Genomic DNA, 18,465 nt, shown 5'->3' on the forward strand with positions numbered 1-18,465 from the left:
AACAGGGGTGACAGAGATAAGAGATAATTTTGTGCACTGAACTGAACATAAACAGGTGACATACGTACACTATATTACCAAAAGTATTCGCTCATCTGCCTTTACATGCATATGGACTTAAATGGCATCCCATTCTTAATCCATGGGGTTTAATATGACGTCGGCCCACCCTTCGCAGCTATAACAGCTTCAGCTCTTCTGGGGAAGGCTTTCCACAAGGTTTAGGAGTGTGTTTATGGGAAATTTTGACCACTGATGTTGGACAAGAAGGCCTGGCTCACAGTCTTCGCTCTAATTCATCCCAAAGGTGTTCTATCAGGTCGAGGTCAAGACTCTGTGCAGGCCAGTCAAGTTCATCCACACCAAACTGGCTCATCCATGTCTTTATGGACCTTGCTTTGTGTACTGGTGCACAGTCATGTTGGAGCAGGGAGACACCTTCCCCAAACTGTTCCTACAAAGTTGGGAGCATGGAATTGTCCAAAATCTCTTCGTATGCTGAAGCATTCAGAGTTCCTTTCACTGGAACTAAGGGGCCAAGCCCAGCTCCTGAAAAACAACCCCCCCCCCCCCCCAGCAAACTTCACACCTGGAGCAATGCAGTCAGATAAGTACCGTTCTCCTGGCAACCACCAAACCCAGATTCATTCATCAGATTGCCAGATGGAGAAGCGTGATTCTTCACTCCAGAGAAGGCGTCTCCACTGCTCTAGAGTCCAGTGGCAGCGTGCTTTACTCCACTGCATCCAGCGCTTTGCATTGCACTTGGTGATGTATGACTTGGATGCAGCTGCTCGGCCATGGAAACCCATTCCATGAAGCTCTCTATGCACTGTTCTTGAGTTAATCTGAAGGACACATGATGTTTGGAGGTCTGTAGTGATTGACTCTGCAGAAAGTTGTCGACCTCTGTCGACCACTATGCACCTAAGCATCTGCTGACCCCGCTCTGTCATTTTACATGGATGAGCGAGTTTGGCGTCATTGGCTGAGTTGCTGTCGATCCTAATCTCTTCCACTTTGTTGTAATACCACTGACAGTTGACTGTGGAGTATTTAGTAGCGAGGAAATTACACAACTGGACTTCGCTGGAACTCACTGAGCTCCTGAGAGCGACCCATTATTTCACAAATGTTTGTAGAAGCAGACTGCATGCCTAGGTGCTGGATTTCATACACCTGTGATCATGGAAGTGATTGGGACACCTGAATTGAATTATTTGGATGGGTGAGTGAATACTTTTGGCAATATATTGTAGCTTAGACTGAAGAATCAGCTCTGATAAAATACCTAGTGCATTTCCAGGAAAGAAACATCCCATCTAAAGAGCGACTCTGGTGGGACTCGAACCCACAACCTTTGAATCACTTCTTGTGTGTTCAGCTAGAAGTCCAATGCGCTATCCATTGCGCCACAGAGCCATTCAGTAATCCCCTGTCCACGTCTCTACGTCTCGTTATATTTGTCTGTAATTTTACAACAGTAGTGTCATTTTACAAAATCACACTTCCCACTTCAGGTGTTATTTTCCTTTCCTCTTCTGAAAGTAGTAGACACGTGGCCCATGTGGTTATTTGGGCCAGAATCAGCACCAATGGTAAAGAAAATAATGAAAGAGACCACTGTTCACCTTCTCAAAAGATTCATTGACAGGTTTCAGCGTCTCATGTCCATAAAGACAAAGCTAAAACAAAAGCAAACAAAAGATGTTTCACCACTTATCCAAGTGGCTTCCTCAGTTCTGATCAATGTCTCCCTGCTCGTGTGATAACTTGACAGACTATGACCCATACTAACCCTGATACCCTCTGTTGTCACTTAACGTTGAAAAGTCCCATGAAAATATTCTGTAAGAAATCACATGTATACTTTTTGCCTGAAACGAACTCCCTTGTCTTTTTGGCCAGAGAGGAAAGTCTTCAATAAAAACAGGCGGAAGTCAAAAGAGGCACCTCCGAGTGTATCGGGGTTAGCACAACAGCTCAGACCTCCTGCACTCTTTCATCTGGCTATTTCAACATCCCTCTGTTCCCCTTCCACTCCACTCTCTAAAACAAATCCTCTTCTTTTTGACAACCTACTAACTCTTAAATAAATCCTGCCTGATGTGAGAGCCCGGCCGTTCCCTTCTGACCCAGACAATACCCCTCCAAGTACGTACACACAGAACCCAGAGGCAGAGCTGTGACCTATCCAGATTTTGACCTGTGTGTGGGTGAAACAGTCAGTCCTGATGGACCCACATGTCCTCTTGGCTTATAAAACTGCACAGTCTCCCCTTTACTTTCTTTTCTCGTCTCCTCTTCGTTGTTCGCTCTCCCTTTCCCTCCAGCCCCTCTGGAGACTCAGTGATAACCAGGGTAGACGTGAGGAGGAAGGGAGCGGAGGAAAGAGGGATGGAAGGAGGGGAAGGAGGGTGGTGAGAGGGAGTTGTGATGTCCCGACTCAGGGATATTTAATCCTCTCTGTGAGGGGCGAGCGTCTCTCTCCCTGTTTGGCTTTGGGAGATCAAAGAGGCAGTTCAGATTCTGGGCGAGATCGCTCGCTCTCTCCTCCTGAGTGGACCAGAAACACACACACACACATAAAAACACACACACACATGCACAGAAGTACTTGGGTTGAGTGGTGAGGACATTGGTGGTGGTAATGAGGCAGTGATTGATGGGAACTTTATGCTTCTTTACTGCACTGTCTCAAACCACCAGTATATGAGCGCACTCCAAGCAAAATCAAATCTGTGCGCGGAAGGGAGACGGCAGAAAAGAAGACCCGCAATTGGCGTCGACCGACAAAATCATAAAATTTCTATTTGTGTTGAGTTTTCTCCTCACGTCCGTGGAGTTACACAAGAAGAAGTTTGTGCTTTGGGAAACTTTCGACTCTCGCTGTGATCCCGCTGTGACTCACGAGCTTCTTCGTCTGGCGTGGGCACAATAAAACAAACGCACCTGGAGTTGCGGTCGGGGCAGCGGTGTCTGCAGTCTGAGAACAAACCGAACGCAATTTTGTTTGGAGTATACTGCTGGCTCGAGGCCATGAGCATGACACTAATGTGGGTACAATTGAATGCTTTGGCCATCTACCCAAATTTAAAAACCTAACTCATCCACCAGACACAGATGATTAAAAAAAAAGAAAAACCTTAAAATGAAGACATCTGAGAAGTCTAATTTCACGTTGAGAAGGGTTGAAAGTGGAGATGTCTTGCTGTCATGTGGTCCAGTAAGAAACCCCCGGCCTTCTGGTGCGCTCCGTTCTTTAAAAACCCGAGTGACAGCATCCACGGTAGTCTGCGACACGGAGCGCGTAATAACAACATCAGTGATTTGAGCATTTCAGCAGGGGGTCGCTTTTGTGTGCTGTGCTCTCTTTTTCCTCTCATCCTTGCTCTTTACTACATTTTATATTGTTTATTCTATTTCATGTGTGCTGTCAAAACAAGACAAAATGTCTTCCATAAATAACCAAGTGGCATAAAACTGCTTGACTGCAATGGAGTGATTTAGCACTTTTCTCTCAAAAGTTACAGATTTAGATACCAAGCAAGAGGTAATATATCTATATATTGTTTAATTAAATAGCTATTCAAGTACACTGACTAAATATATCTCCAAATACAAGGGGTTTTTTTTTGGATTCAGATTTACTTACCACTGAAGGATCCCCAACTTTACAAATCCTCAGATCTGTGTCAAATTACTGCTTTTAAAAGATGTCACGAGAAGCCATACTTTTATACCAAGTAGATTCCAAAATTCTGAAAATGTGCACACGCCTCCTCCAACTGGACTAGAAATGAATGAGTCAATATAATAACAAGCGTGGGTGTGTTTTGTCCACAGCTGTCCGTGTAGGTCATTGGAGGGATGTCAGCATAATGTGTTGCCCTCTGATGACAAAATGTACGGTGCGTCACTCGAGTCCAACCCTCGCATAGTCACAGATGTGGAAACTATAACACTGGCTTAAGAAAATGTATGAAGCACTATGTAATTATTCTCACTAAGGATTCTTATTGAGGCCTAAAGGATAATTTAAGGTACTGCAGGACTAGGCGGCGTAAGATTTGTATGTAACAGAGGCCTGTGCACTCGTCAGTCTGGCTCGCTCTGTAAAAACGCTAGTCGGCGCTGTGTCTTTTTAGCCAGTTGGATTAATTTTTGTTTCTACTTCCTGCTTCACTTTCAACAATGATGAGTGAAACTTTCAACTTTCCAAAATTTCGACAAAGATGAGTCCTACAAATGTTTGTATCTCCGAACCTCCTCAGTTACACCTTTCCTCGATGTGTTCCATCTTTATTGATCCAAAACAATTATTTTGAAATTTGCGGAGATGGAGAAGCAGCCGGAAGTACTGGAGCAGAAACACGCTGCTACCAAGTGGACCAATCATAGTTACATTTCTGGGGAGGTGCACATCAGGCTACGGCGTTAGGGTCTGAGCTACGGCGTCAAACTGACATAGAAGCATAAACCACCTATAAGAGTCAGATGGTCATGCACAAGCCAAAAGCCAGCATGCAAAAGGTGTCACAGAGTATTTGAAAGAAAAGCAGAACATTTAAAACCTTTCAAATACAGGTCTGTTCACAGAGGTGACAGACGTTCAGTTGTTCACTTTATATTAAAAACATATTATCTAAATGTTCATTGTGAACTGCAGCATCTTCCTCTTTCGTAGAGATGCTCCACAAACAATGTTCTCAGTGGCTAACTCTAGCTTGTCGGAGCAGCTTTTTTTCTGAAGTAGCCACAGGAAACAACATCGTTAGCTTGGCGGCTAACAAAATAAAACGACCTTCAGATTCTAATCATTTTTCCTTCCTTGATCCCCTCGTGGCAAAATTCTTTGTCTGTATCTAACCCATCCATTCCTTCACACAGCAGTGTGTGCATTCGGATTAGTGGGCTGCCACCTGAACATGGGGAGCAGTTTGGGATGCGAACCTGTGACCTCACACTCCCAGAGCTGTAAGGTCTCTATCCACTACTCTCCCGGTTCGTTGCATCATTTGTCATTTTTATGTCACTGTGCACACTTTAATCACTTGATATGCAGGCCTGCTGCACAGCCATCCACTGAACCGACCTGTACTCTTTTATAATGCGCTGCATAAAAAGGTGCAGGACTTCCTGCACTGGCCTGAAATGTTGACACTGGACGTTAATCCTAAAGTGTGGAATCATTCAGCATGGACGTAATCCCTGTGGATACATGAGCAGATCAGTTTTATGTAAGGTATACGTTGTGGTCTGTAAACTCTCTCCATGAACATTCCTACAGACTTGGCTCAGATATAACATGCTAAACAACTCTAGGAATGTACTCATCAGAGGCGGAGTGCTTTATTGTTTGATGCACTAATGTTATTCTCATGTAATGCCTAAAATGAGTTTCACACCCGTCGCGGTAACTCTTGCCAAGTGTTTATAATAATACTTAAAAGATATTCCGTGAGTCATGAAGTGAGTACATTTCAGCGCTTTCTGTTTCATCACCCTGGAGGAGTTTGTTAACAGTGGGAGCTGTAAACCGTAGAGCTGGCGATAACAAAAGTGATGATTCCAATGTTTCCTTTCTATTTGTATTTTAATTTTATCCTGAAACACACACTCGTGCGCGCCACAAATGCAAACCCACGGCTCCCCTGCCACTCGGCTTCTGAGGTTTGCAGGTCTCTGATAGGAAGCCTCTGAAATGGAAAAGAGATAAGAGTAAATAAACAAATAAATACAATAAAACCGAATTTGTGCTGGTTCAGTGCACACAGAGGGAGAGGGGGGTGGGGAGACGGGGGAGGAACGGAGGGAGTGCACTCGGCAAGGCCCGACGACAAACCCCACAAAGATGCGTTCTCAATAAAGCAAAGCAAGGTAAATACCTAAGTGAATTCATGCAAGTTCCATTTATTCAGTGGAATCTGTTGAGACTGCGCGCTGATAGAGAGAGACACCATTTGGCTCTCGAACAATGGAGCTATCAGTTACTGCCTCTGTGTCCCTCGATATGATCTCCGTCCATTTTACGGCACCGAATTGCTCCGAAAAAAAAAAAAAAAACACTCTATTTCCATCACAATAAAGTTATTTGGTGTTGTCAGCTAATTCTCAATGGCATAACAAGCTTTCTCTCAGCGGCTCTTGATGATACCTTCGCAGAGGAACCGTGCTAAACCAAATGTTCTGCACAGCCCGCCTGCCTTTAAAGCGGCGCCACGGGCTTTGATGTGCGCCCACACCAACACGCCACTCCAGCAGCCTTTCTTCTCAGATGTTGCTTAATTACACTATCATAGTCTGTTAATTACCTTATCAGTGCGGCATAATCCCATGGTCAGCGTCTGAACGCCACGAATCAAAGCAAAGCAAGTCTCTTTCATGTGCTTTTTTTTTTTTTTTCTTCCCCGGCCCTGATTAGTGGATTCAGTGGTTTGTGAGATTGCAGATGAAGTTGGTTATTTTTGCTAATGATTAATGTCTCGAGGAGAAAATAGAAATAGGTGTGTTTGTTTTATTCTGTTTACTTAGTGTAGTAGCGCTCTGATGCTAATTCTAATTGTTGCCCCGGAGAATTACTATTTGTCATGTGAATAATGAAAACAAAGCACGCCTGGTTTTGTAGATATAATGCTAAAGAGGTCGGAAATATGCTTATTTGCTTTTATTTTATAGAGTGAGGTGAAAACTTCACCGCACAACTCTCAGGTCTAAAGTGTGTTATATGCAGGAGGTAGTCGGCCTAGCTTAGCGTATAGACGTTAAGCTTGGTGAAAGGGTTCCTTGTGGTTCTTTCAAATGAACGCAGCAGACCTCAGTATTGTTCTTTTCGGCGCCACCTGTGACTATAAGTGGTAAATGCAGGTCTGTTTTTAAACCTCGTTAATCCAAACTATTAGCACTGATCCCTCACAGGTAGAAGGTTCTGGGTTTGAATCCAGGCCAACTGGGGCCTTTCTGTGTGGAGTTTGGATGTTCTCCCTGTGTCTACATGGGTTCTCTCCGGGTACTCCTCCTTCCTCCCACTGTCCAAAGATGCTTGTTAGGTTAATTAGTGATTCTAAATTGATCGTAGGTGTGCATGTGAGTGTGAATGGTTGTCTATCTCTCTGTGTTAGCCCTGCGATAGACTGGAGACCTGTCCAGGGTGTAGCCCATCTCTCGCCCGATGACAGCTGGGATAGGCTCCAGCCCCCCCGCAACCCTTCACAGGAACAAGCGGTTACAGAAGATGAATGAATGAATGAATAATCCAAACCATGTCCCTGATGTTGAGGATTACTTCTGTCTACTGTCTCTGTCAGAAAATTATCAGTCAGGTTATGGATTGCAAACTGTGCGCAGCTTATGATTTGGAGCGGCAGTGTCTCCACAGACACCCATTTCCAAATACTGTAGATTGAAGGACTTTCGTGTTATTTAATCATCGGTTCTTAGGGTTGGTCCTTATTTTCTTTTACCTCATTTGGTGACAGATAACAACTTTTATGGAAATTAAAATCTTTGACATGGCCCCTTTAAAGCTTAATGTGTTATATCTCATTTGTTTAATTCACAGTGATGCAGTGAAATTCACAAACTCCCTCTGTAATTTCTACTTTTTGTGCATGATCTAAACAAATTGTTAATTAAATTGTCAGCTACACTTACTATATGTAGCAGATTAGCCACGCTTCAATTTTTTTTTATCTTAAACTAAACTGCGTACATGGTTTGCAGAAAACTGTGCATACAACTGTACTGAGAAGCTGTTTTGAATTGGCTCCAAACATAAATGTGTAATGTAAAATAATCACCATTTCCTCTGTGGATCGCTGGGTTTCTTGTATCTCTGCGTTTACCTTGAGTGCATTTGATGTGTCGATTCTGCCTCCAAACAACTGTGAGGAGACGATAATTAGTAAATAATTGGAGGGGCTAGAGAAGTGTGAAAGATGCATGCCTGGATGTTAATTCCGCTCAGGATATGTTAACGTATGCACAGATGTTAATGTAGTCTCCACGTTGGGCTCTTGTGTTTGTGCACCTCAGTGTTTTCCCAGCTCACATGTGTTCTTACCCTCAGCTGTGCTAGCAGCCTACTGGATCTGTCATCTTGGGGGGAAAATTTCCATTTTGCAGCTAACTCTGCAGCCTTTTGAAGGGTGCGTCTTGCCGACTTTTATCTCTCGGTGCGTCTGCAAACTAATTAATATTTTTTTCTCTCTCACTCTCTCTCGCTCTCTCTCTCCCCCCTTCAGGCAAATATTTGTTTCCTCAGAAGTGAGCGTGGGCAAACCTTCCTCACGGCTCCATATGCTGCCAGCTGCCAATCAAGTGGGCTAGGACCCTGAAACTAATCGCAGCCCCCTCCTTCTCCTCCTCCTCCTCCTCTTTTCTCCATCTCCTCTCCTTCAGCAGAAATGAAGGAGTTAGAGAGAGAGTGGTGTTTTTGGTGTGTGTTTGTGTGTGTAGAGAGAGTGTTAAAGAAAAATAGAGACATAGAGTAAAGAAAAAGAAAACGGATGGTTGAGCCAAAAGCAGTATCTGCTTTGTATTGTCTGTCCACACAGAGCTCTTCATGCTAAGCTCCTTGTTTCTATTTTACCGTGTTTGTTTATGTATCTATGGATTGTACTGTATCTGCAATGGATTTTATACTTGTTTGCTAAACAGCTGCAAGAGTGCACCATGGGTGCACACAGAGATTTGTGAATGCGCGTGTCCTTCCCAGGTAGCGCCACCGGTGCCAAAAACACAAACGAACAGGGCGAGCCAGAACAGCTTTACCTTCCCTGCCGATCAGCAGCAGGTGAGGGAGGAAGGCAACAGAGATGATTAAAGCTACGCATCAAATCTACTGTATCACACTGGTCTAACGCCATATGAGCCCACTGTCTGTCTAAGACACCCAATTGTCGAGGGTGTTCCCGACTGTGCTCTGTTGCTTGATAATTGGTAAATATGTTGTGTGAAATGATGGGATAGAGGGAGGAGTTGGAAAGCTTCTGAACTTGAATATTGGACAAGCCTTATACTTGGTTAATGCCACTGCAACAGATCCACACGGAGAGTACGCCGTAGCCTTTGGGCCTATAGGCCCTGTAAAAAAATGGAGGAGACATCTCCACTTCCTCCCATTGGTTAAACTGACCCTAGAATTCTTGTATTGTTGGATAATACACTTCACAGAGCGGTTGTTAATGGCAACTGTCAATCATCCTGATGTCACATCCTGTTTTTATAGCATCACATAGCTAACTAAAACAAAACTTCTCTAAAAAAATTGACGCTTGAACATCAGCGTTATACAGTATTCACCACCTAACATGACCATCCTGGAACAAAATGTATTTGACGTGTACTACTACTAATATGGAGGGGGGCGGGGCTTTTGAGGAGCTGTCATGGCATCTGCTTTTTTTACAGTCTAGACACTGAGAGACGTGCACGAGGAAATGCTTTTAAATCACAATTCTTGTCTGTCGAAGCAGAAATCTAGTTTTAATCTGTACGTTGAAAAGTTTTGTAGATATTTGAAGGCCGGTCAAATGCTAACTTTGTTTGTTCACCGTGTGGCATTTGGCTCTTCATATGAAAAGGGACCGAAGAATGAAAGAGGCAAGCCCGGGACAAAAATTTTCCCACCAATCTCAGCGTGAAGTTACAAAAATTGTCCCGATTACTTTGTTTCGCCGCACACAGTCTTCAACTTCACCACACTACTTTGGCTCTGCAAAAAAAAACCTTAACACGGATGCCGGCTTTGTTGGTTTTCCACAAAGCATCTGCAATCATCCACTTTAGCTGGTGTAGCCGAAAATAGACGAGCATTAAGTGCACATGTACAACCGAAGTTAGAACCAAAACTATAAAGTACAGATAAACAAGTATTCAGATGGAAGCAAATCCTCTTATCACGGTGACTGACAACACATTCAGAAAGAGAGCAGCACCTTGTATCAGTTTCATCTTCATCCTCCAAATGTAAAGACCCTTTACATCACATTTTGTATTTATTTAACAGTCAACACTGCCTTCCACGTTTAATTTTTGCTGTTTTTTTCTCTTCTCAGCAGCAACGTTTGAGGAAACATGATGGTTCTGTACATGCAGAACATGGTGTGAGATACACAGGAATCTCAGAGAACAGAGAATATGATGTTATGTCCTTGACTAATAAGACGACAGGCCTCTCTGCATATACGTTGAAGCAATTTACACACACACATCCACAGTCTTCCCTGTCTCCCTCCTGCTATCGTCATCGTGTGTAAGTGATCCTGTCTTTGTGAGGTTAATTGAAGGCAGGAGCTCTGACTGCCTGAGACATAATCTGTCTGCGTGAACACTGCACATACGCGCACGTGTGTGTGTGTGTGTTTGGGGGGGGGGGGGTGTCTTTTCTTTAATATGACCACAGTACTTTTTTCATGAAAATACAGAAACAGAAAAAGTAACACGCACAGCAACTCTTCTTTATCCCTCCACCTGCTCCCTCTCTACCTCAACTATAACCCCCCCCCCCAATACAGATTAGCGCTGTATGTGTTGGGTGAGGAGAGGGGGTGGGTTTGGTCTGTTCCTGGGGATTTGGGGTTTACAAAAGAAACAAAAAAAAAGAAAGAGTGATGCCATAAGGCTCGCTTTTCTCTCATATCAGCTCTTATCAGGGCAGTCATTTTTGACAGGAGAAAAAGCCTTTATCTGGAAGAAGCTGTGTCCGTCTGGCCCTGTGTGTGAGCACACACTCACGAGCACACCCCCACACACACACACACACACAAAGAGGTATGTTCAGGACTGGGGCTCAAACACACGCACATACACAGAGCAGGTAATCGGCTCACTAGTAGAGTTAGGGGGTTAGAGAAAGGCAGGAAAGAGCTCTCACCAAGTGTGTCCCCCTCTTTGACTGGATTAGAGCCCACCAGTATTCAGTCCAGGTGCTCCCGAGGTACGGAAGGGTAAGGGGTCCGCGTAGGGTCAATTTTCCCTACGGCGTGAGACCACGTCCTGCTGTTTGCTCATCTCACGGGTCACATGTGTGCAGCAAATACTGGGAATATTAGAGACACGCCTGAAAATATCTCCACACACACACACACACTCATATTCATTACCTCTAATCAACAAAATGCACGCGTACCTTCGGTCCATGGGGGTTAATTGTCATAATAGTCAAAGCATTTATTGCTTTATTATCATGTCATGTCTTTATTCCTGTGATATGCATATGCATAATGTTAGCTCTAACTATATAACAACAGCGTAATCGCTGCCACTTGAAGTGCACGATCATTTCTCCCTTAAATGAAGTGACAGTGTGTTTCCATTGTTGTGGATGACAGGGGAGGAGACATAAGAGTTAATTAACTATGATTAGGAAGACCTACAGTCAGTGAACAAGCCAGGGTTCTAGCTCAATACTGCTCAGTAATTGCTTCCTTTCCTTTGCCTTCACTTTCTTCTTCCTTTCCTCATTTTTCTTCCTCACGTTCATCCATGCATGGGAAGTTCAGCTTTCCAAGAGGAGAGCTGGAGAGCCCTCTGCTGGCTCATAGTGGAACTCCACACAGCTCCATGAGGTCAGTGAACTTGATGTCTGCTGTTCACGCAGGTCTGTGGCGAAGAGGTTACTGGTGAAGAAGTTGGTTGGACGAGAGAACGAATGACAGAAATAGACCTTTAATCACTTTGCATAGCATGCAGATTTAAGCTTCAGGTTAAGGCATAACTGGAAACAACTGAGACACAATTATAGAGTGAATGTGTATGTAAATGATGCATTTCTTTAATAAATTTACTCCATTCAAACTGTAGTAAATGAAAAAAAAAAGAATAACAACATTTGGCTTCCCTTTAAACCAGCAACAGTTCAAAGGACATTCAGTTTTTCAGGGTAGTTGGCAGGTAGGAACCATCTTGGAGAACGTGCCATAGTTTCTCGGGGGATTTAGGCTGTTTCAGTGTTTTCTGTGTGTTCATGTAATCCCAGGCTGACTCTGTGGGGGCCAACACCATCTGTTGCAGGCCTGCTTGTTCTTCTCCTAACTGAAAACTATGTTCTGGGTTGTTGTAATGCTGCAAAGGGATTCTGGGACTGATGGGCCTTAGCTTTAAACATTTTTTTTTTTTGACACCTCAAGACGTCCATACAGCCAGTCCATAGCTGTATCAGTAGAGATCTTTGGCCTTTTCTGTCAACCCTGGCACTTCATTCATTCATCGTGCTGACTCCATGTCTGACTCTGTCACTCCAAAACAGTTGTGACTCATCAGAGAATGGACACAGGCCTTCTGAGGGTGTCCTGTGGTGTCTGGTAACAGGATGTTGTTAGTGGGGGGCCTTTGGGTCCTATGGGTTGAAGTGAGGGGCCTCTGTGGATCAGGCTTGTTCCAGTGCACCCCACAGATACTTGATCAGTTTGGAGTGAATTTGGAGGCCAGGTCAACACCATGTGCTGTTTTTCATGTTTTTTGAGTTGTTAATAAACCGCTTGTGTGTGTGCCTGTGTCAGGATGCTGCCATCAAGGAGTGTCATTACTATGGGATGGGGGTGCCTGGTCTGGTCTAGGTGGGTGGTACTGTGTGTGTGTTCCTTGTTGGGTGTGTCTGTCTCTCTGTGTGTGTCTCCTGACTGGAGGTTGGTCTGGAGCCGGGTGGAGCTGGACCCACTTACCTGCACACCTGGAATCAATGGAGCCTCATCAGCCATCGACTCTCCTTGTCTATAAATCCTGGTTCATTGCTCCAGTCGTCGCCAGATTGTCTGCTAACCTTTAGCGGTATAGTGCCATGGCTCTCGTATATAGATCTGAGTTTTCCTTTGCAATTGCTGACTGTTGTCTTCTGCTCTTGGTTCATCTACTCACCTGTTCTGTCGAATTCTCCCTGGAATCCTTACACAGCTCTATCAGTCTGCCAGCCTTCCTCCCTGCTTTTTCCTGGATTTCCCCGCAAACCTGGTTCTGGTCCATCTCCGGCGACCTGCAAATCTGCTCCAACCTGCTTCCTCTGTCTTGACAATAAACCGGTTAAATCACCACAACCACTAGCTCCTGGTTTGTGACTGAACTAGTGTCCCGGGTACATGTCTAAATAACATCCACACGAGTGTCGGGTCCAAAAGTTTCCCAGCAGAACAATGACTTGTCACAAGATGGTCAATGTTATTTACTTCTCCTGTCAGAGGTTTTAATGCTGTGGCTGATCGGTGTATTAGGGCAACTGAGCATTTGTTGAGCTTCCCACTGTCGGCTGCTTCCCTAAGCTTTGCTTCTGTACTAATACTGATCTTGAGTTACCAGGAATACTAGTGACGGCTGCACCGCTTCCTCCATATTTACCACTTCTGGCATATCACTAACTGCCTGCTCTGGGTTTTGACTTCTGCTTCTTTTTATCTGTTATTCTTCCACCGTGCTTCCTTGGATCAGAAGTGGGGTGTTTTCTCATGGTGGGGGGACGCTTTATGAATCAAACTGGACCCAGCTGTTAAGATTTCCTGCTTTATGTCACAAAGTCGAGACAGTTTTATGTATATAACAAAATATCGCAAATTTGTCTCAGGCCTTGCAATCCAGAGGTGAGATATTATTTTTCCGACTTCTAGAAATTAAGCTCTTGATGGTTTGAAGGTTTAATTTAAGCATCAATTACAGTCAAGGCTTCACAGACATGCTAACACAGCCAGCAATTACCACTGAAATGTACAGTATCAATGAATAAACACAAACGTGTACCAGTGACAGCCATGTCAAACAATTCAACCACAACCTACAAAAATTAGAGGTTATCCTCACATTCAGTATAAACTCCCCAGCTCACCTGGTGTTACATTGCAGTGCTACAGTCAATCTTACATCAATCAGTACTAGTATGAGCAGTGTATGTGCAGTATAGAAGCACAGCGTATTATAAAATCAACACCGTTGCGTCCCGCTCAGTGTGATCACAGCACGTGTGTGTACGATTTGTGCGGGAACGATCGTTGAGTTCTTTGAAGCAAACACACACACACTCTCACACACAAAGGAAGGATGATCTAATATCGTGGCAGTTATGATACAATCACAAGTGTGTGATTCTCCATTCACACAAACGCAGACGAATAAAGAGGATTCCCACTGAGTTCCTTTATGTGTTTACGTAAAGTTTTAAAGATTTCGGAATATAAACTTTATTTAAATAGATGTAATACAGAGAAATAAGACACAAACAATGAAGCACGAGAGACTGAAGGAGGGAGTGAAATGTGATTGGGGTGAAGGAGGCAGGTGGCTGGCCTGCTGTATACCAACCAAACCCCACAAACAGCTGTTCATTTCTCAAAGCCCCCTTGTGCCCCCCTACACACATCAATTCTCTCTGTGCCCCCTCCCCTCTTATCCGTATATCTCCCGCTCCACCCCCACCCTCTCTCTCTCTCTCCAGTCCGTTCAGCCATTCCTGCCTCTAACCCCACTCCGCTGCAGCTAGCGCACTTTGATCCTGTGCCAAAATCAGGACAGGAGACACAGCTGGTTCACCCGTGCATATCTCACCTTCTACTCTATGGACTCATCATCTGCAGCATCAATAAAAACAGCAATGGCTTCATGCGATGAGAATATATTTGTAGTTATTTGTTTTAAAAAATTAGAAATTGAGCAAAGAAGTGCGAGAAAACTTAATTTAACATCCAAAGCGTGGTGCTGTAATATTGGTCGTATGTTTCCAGGCAGTATTTACACCCCACAAGGGTGCTGCTGAGTCCCAGTGCAGGACATAAAAAGGTCAGTCCTCTCCTACTAGCCAGATGGCCCGCCGCTCACTTGCTGGCATGCAGCGCACGGCCCACCAGCATGAAGACCAGGCCAGAGACGAGCTCCAGGGGCACGCCGGCCGCCGCCACCATGAACGACAGGCCATAGAGCACCGACACCTGCGCCTCTGGACACATATCTCCCCACTCCTGCAGGATGTACTGCTTCACGTCCACCACCTCCATCCACAGCACGTAGAGCAGAAGCACGGCCAGGAACAAGCAGGCTGTGGAGGGATATAGGGAGCATTAGAGATAGATGCTATCACTACTGTGAATAACTGCAGAGGAATGCAGCTCCTCCTCATCTCTGCTGTTACCACGGCGGCAGTGTTTACACCTGTTGTTATAGTGACGGTACAGCAGAGTGGCATCTGCCGTTCTGTGTGTCGAGCGTGTTTGTCATGCGTCATGTCAGGCATGAGCAGCTGACGGCAGCTGCTTGTGTCTGTGCATTCACCTTCTCCCCAGACACACGTGAACTCCACATTCACACACACAAACACACAGTGGTCTATATTTTACCAGCAGCGATGAGGAAGGCCCCGCCCAGCTTGTACAGCTTGTGGCTGATGAAGGGGACGCCACAGACCAAGAGGAAGCCTCCGGATAGAGCCAAGACCAGCCCGATGATTATCAGCACGGTCCAGAAACCCCGAAACACTGCGGGAGACACGAGCAGAGCAGCGCACCTGTCAGCAAGTTTTTGCACAGGACAGAGTTGAGGCCACTGAGGTAGATGCTCAGTGTTTTTGAGGGAATATGGTCCTCAGATTTTTGCCAAGAACTGGATGGGATGATTATTTATTTGGTTACTTTGCTTTGCTTAGACTACTATACAACCAAGCCTGCTCCCAGTAGACCACATATGTAGAACTACCGTTGAATTTAATTTGCTGTTTTTGTATTGATTTAATTTCTCGTGTGCACTGTCCTTAAACTATGTGCTGCTGCAACACTGCAAATTTCCCCACTGTGGGATAAATTAAAGGATTATCTTATCTTATCACTTCCCATCTCCTCTGAATCTTACTAAATAATGCATTATTAAATAATAAATAGTTACGCTGCACAAAAACTAAAAACAATGTGTCTGTACCTATACTCAACTATGTTATCAGGTTAATTCCAAATGCTGGACTAGAATGCAACTGGATTTCTTGATGGAGGTTCATCTAATGTGCAAAGGGCTTCCTCCAGCGAGCGTCCAGGTTTTTATTTAGCTCCACTTATGGGTGGTTCCACCCCCAAAACTCACATGACAAAATCTAAAGCAAATCTAAAGCAAAAGTGACAGGACTTGTGTGAGTTTTTCTTGATGGCGTTCCAACACAAGGACTAAGGAGCAACTTCAGTACTGACGTGTAGGAAGCACGCTCAAACATGCCCACTTGCCTTTGTTTTGGCTGTGTTTTAGATGTAGGCTAGGACCTGACTGACTGAGAATAATCGCAGTCACATCACCAAAAACTTCTTGGTGACTGCCGCTCACAGTATTTAAAGTGTGAAGATTAGATGTACACGTCGAAATGCAGTTTGGCATCTAACCAGAAGTGCATATAGCAGAAAGTGTAAAATTAACCCAATAATAAGGTGCAAGCTACGACTTTTGTCAAAATTGAACATTAAATTTGAGCACTTCTGGCCAACAAATGTGTATTTGGGGCTGTGAATTACCTGCTGTAGCATCATACTTTGGATCCGGAACTTGTCCAAATGCAACAGGTAGCGGGAAGAGGTAACCATGGAAACACACCTTGGACTCTGGCTGGTTTGCTGCATATAAAAGAAATGGGAAAGATCATAATCTAAAAAATAAAGACAATTTAAAGGCACTTTACAACATATGATTAATTACAGGGGAAAACTAAACAAATTTAAAAAATCCCCAAACTGAAATAGAAGGTAACCGATTATTCTAGCTGTCCTTTATATTTTCTGTCACATATTCACATAGTGGACATCTTTTCATATACTTGTAACTTGCATGTGTAGCTGACCAAACTGCTGAGCATCAGGCATGCAACCACCCTGGACCACCCCCAACAAAAACTTTGCACAACTTTAGTGGCAGAAAGCTTTGTCTACATACTGAAGAGAGTGGCCAGGACTGCATGCGTTGTGTTCTCCACCTGAAACGCACAGCGCCAGAAAAAGCCCTCATGGTGCAGAGTGAGAGACAAAGGAGAAACGGTGACCTCCCCCACTGACTGGATCTGAGGAAGACACAGACCGACATCACAGAGACAGACGCTCAAATGTCTAAAGATGGACGAACCATGTTTTCTGTCAGCGTTGTCAACACATGTCTGCGTGCTAGCTGCTCTCTGTGTTTGTGTGTGTGTGTGTGTGTCTGCGCTTCAGCGGTGCCACGGCATCAAACGTGGTTCTGATTACGGCCTGCTGGTCTGTGTGAGGTTTTCTTGGGGAACTTACTCGCCCTGTCAAAAATATGATTGATGATGCTGAATAACACAACAACTTTAATCATCCTCTTTTATTTAAAATGAAAGACTCCGCTGGGCCGTGATGTCGCGGAGGAGTTCGCCGGGGGATTAGCTTTTCTAAATATATCCCTTACTTCGGACTTTCTCACAAATGCCGCATGGGAGAATAGGCTGGAAAATGAAAGGGGGCACTCCACAAGATCAGATGACTCGTCGTGGGGAGTCCTGCTCAACATGTGAAAACGGTTGTTTAAGGGTTGTGGAGGAATTTTGTCAAGTTGGACCCTGATGATATCCTCATGGTTTAAAGTTTAAAGTGGACCAGGAACATTATGGCTATATGAGATCCTCTGTAGGACTGTAGTGATGGAAATATGATTGGATGGTCTGAAATATCTCAACAGCTGAAGGATCGGAGCACCAGTGTGCGCACATACAGCTTTACAGAGTCTTATCAACAGAGAGACAGTGTTACAGGAAGATATGCATATTCATCGAGCAGGGAGGGTTAAATAAAAGAATTTTGTTGCCCTATTTTAGGAGCTCGAGCCAACTTGAAGATCACTAGGAGTCAGACTGGGAGTGAGGGTGCCTCAGCCTTCACGGTTATGGAAGTGCAATACTAAATTACTTCAGCGCATCTTTAAATATCCTATAGTGGCATAGCTTGCACACCACCGTGTACAGAGCATCTGATCGTGTTCCACGCGGGTGTTTTTGTGGTTGTGATCTTACGCTACAAAAATAATACTCTGCAGCGACTTTTATATGTTTTGCTCCGACGGAGGTTAGCGACCAAATCTAGCAGGGATCAGTGAGATTAGCATTCAGCTGTGTGCACACTTGTGTCTGTCCTACCTCCGTCTCATTCTCCCCTGCAAGTGTTGTTGGCGTTGGCCATGTATATGGTCCACAGTCGTCACTAGCTACCAGCCAGTAGTCTGTACCAAAAGCCAGGAGGAAACACAGAGTCCCTACCACCCCAAAAATCCCCCCAGCCAAGGCTGCAGCTCCCACTCTCATGACTCCAGCCCTTAAACCTCCTTTGTTGCGTTCGTCTCCTCAGCTTTTAGTCCCCAGGTCAGTGTCTCCTCACTGGTGTCCACTGTGCAGCCCTCTACCCAACCCCAGTCCCCTAAAGAAAACAATCACTCAGTCCCAGCCACTCCCTGGTATGCTGCGAGCTGCGAGGAAAAGAGGCTTCAGTAACTGAGGGGGTCAGACGGGGG

At 44.7% G+C, this 18,465-nt stretch overlaps 1 protein-coding gene across 1 annotated transcript; it reads right to left on the reverse strand.

Moving 5' to 3' along the window:
• Positions 1-14,770: 14,770 nt before the first annotated feature.
• LOC311491767 (transmembrane protein 182-like) lies at positions 14,771-18,259 on the reverse strand (the record flags this gene model as incomplete). Its single annotated transcript, XM_084549789.1, has 5 exons — positions 14,771-15,016; positions 15,315-15,452; positions 16,467-16,565; positions 16,882-17,005; positions 18,095-18,259. 5 exons carry the CDS (start codon positions 18,257-18,259, stop codon positions 14,796-14,798), a joined length of 747 nt encoding a protein of 248 aa, XP_084405915.1. The 3' UTR covers positions 14,771-14,795.
• Between the last annotated feature and the right edge of the window lie 206 nt (positions 18,260-18,465).

Source organism: Chelon labrosus (assembly GCF_963514085.1).
Source record: "Chelon labrosus genome assembly, chromosome: 8".
Classification (NCBI taxonomy): domain Eukaryota; kingdom Metazoa; phylum Chordata; class Actinopteri; order Mugiliformes; family Mugilidae; genus Chelon; species Chelon labrosus.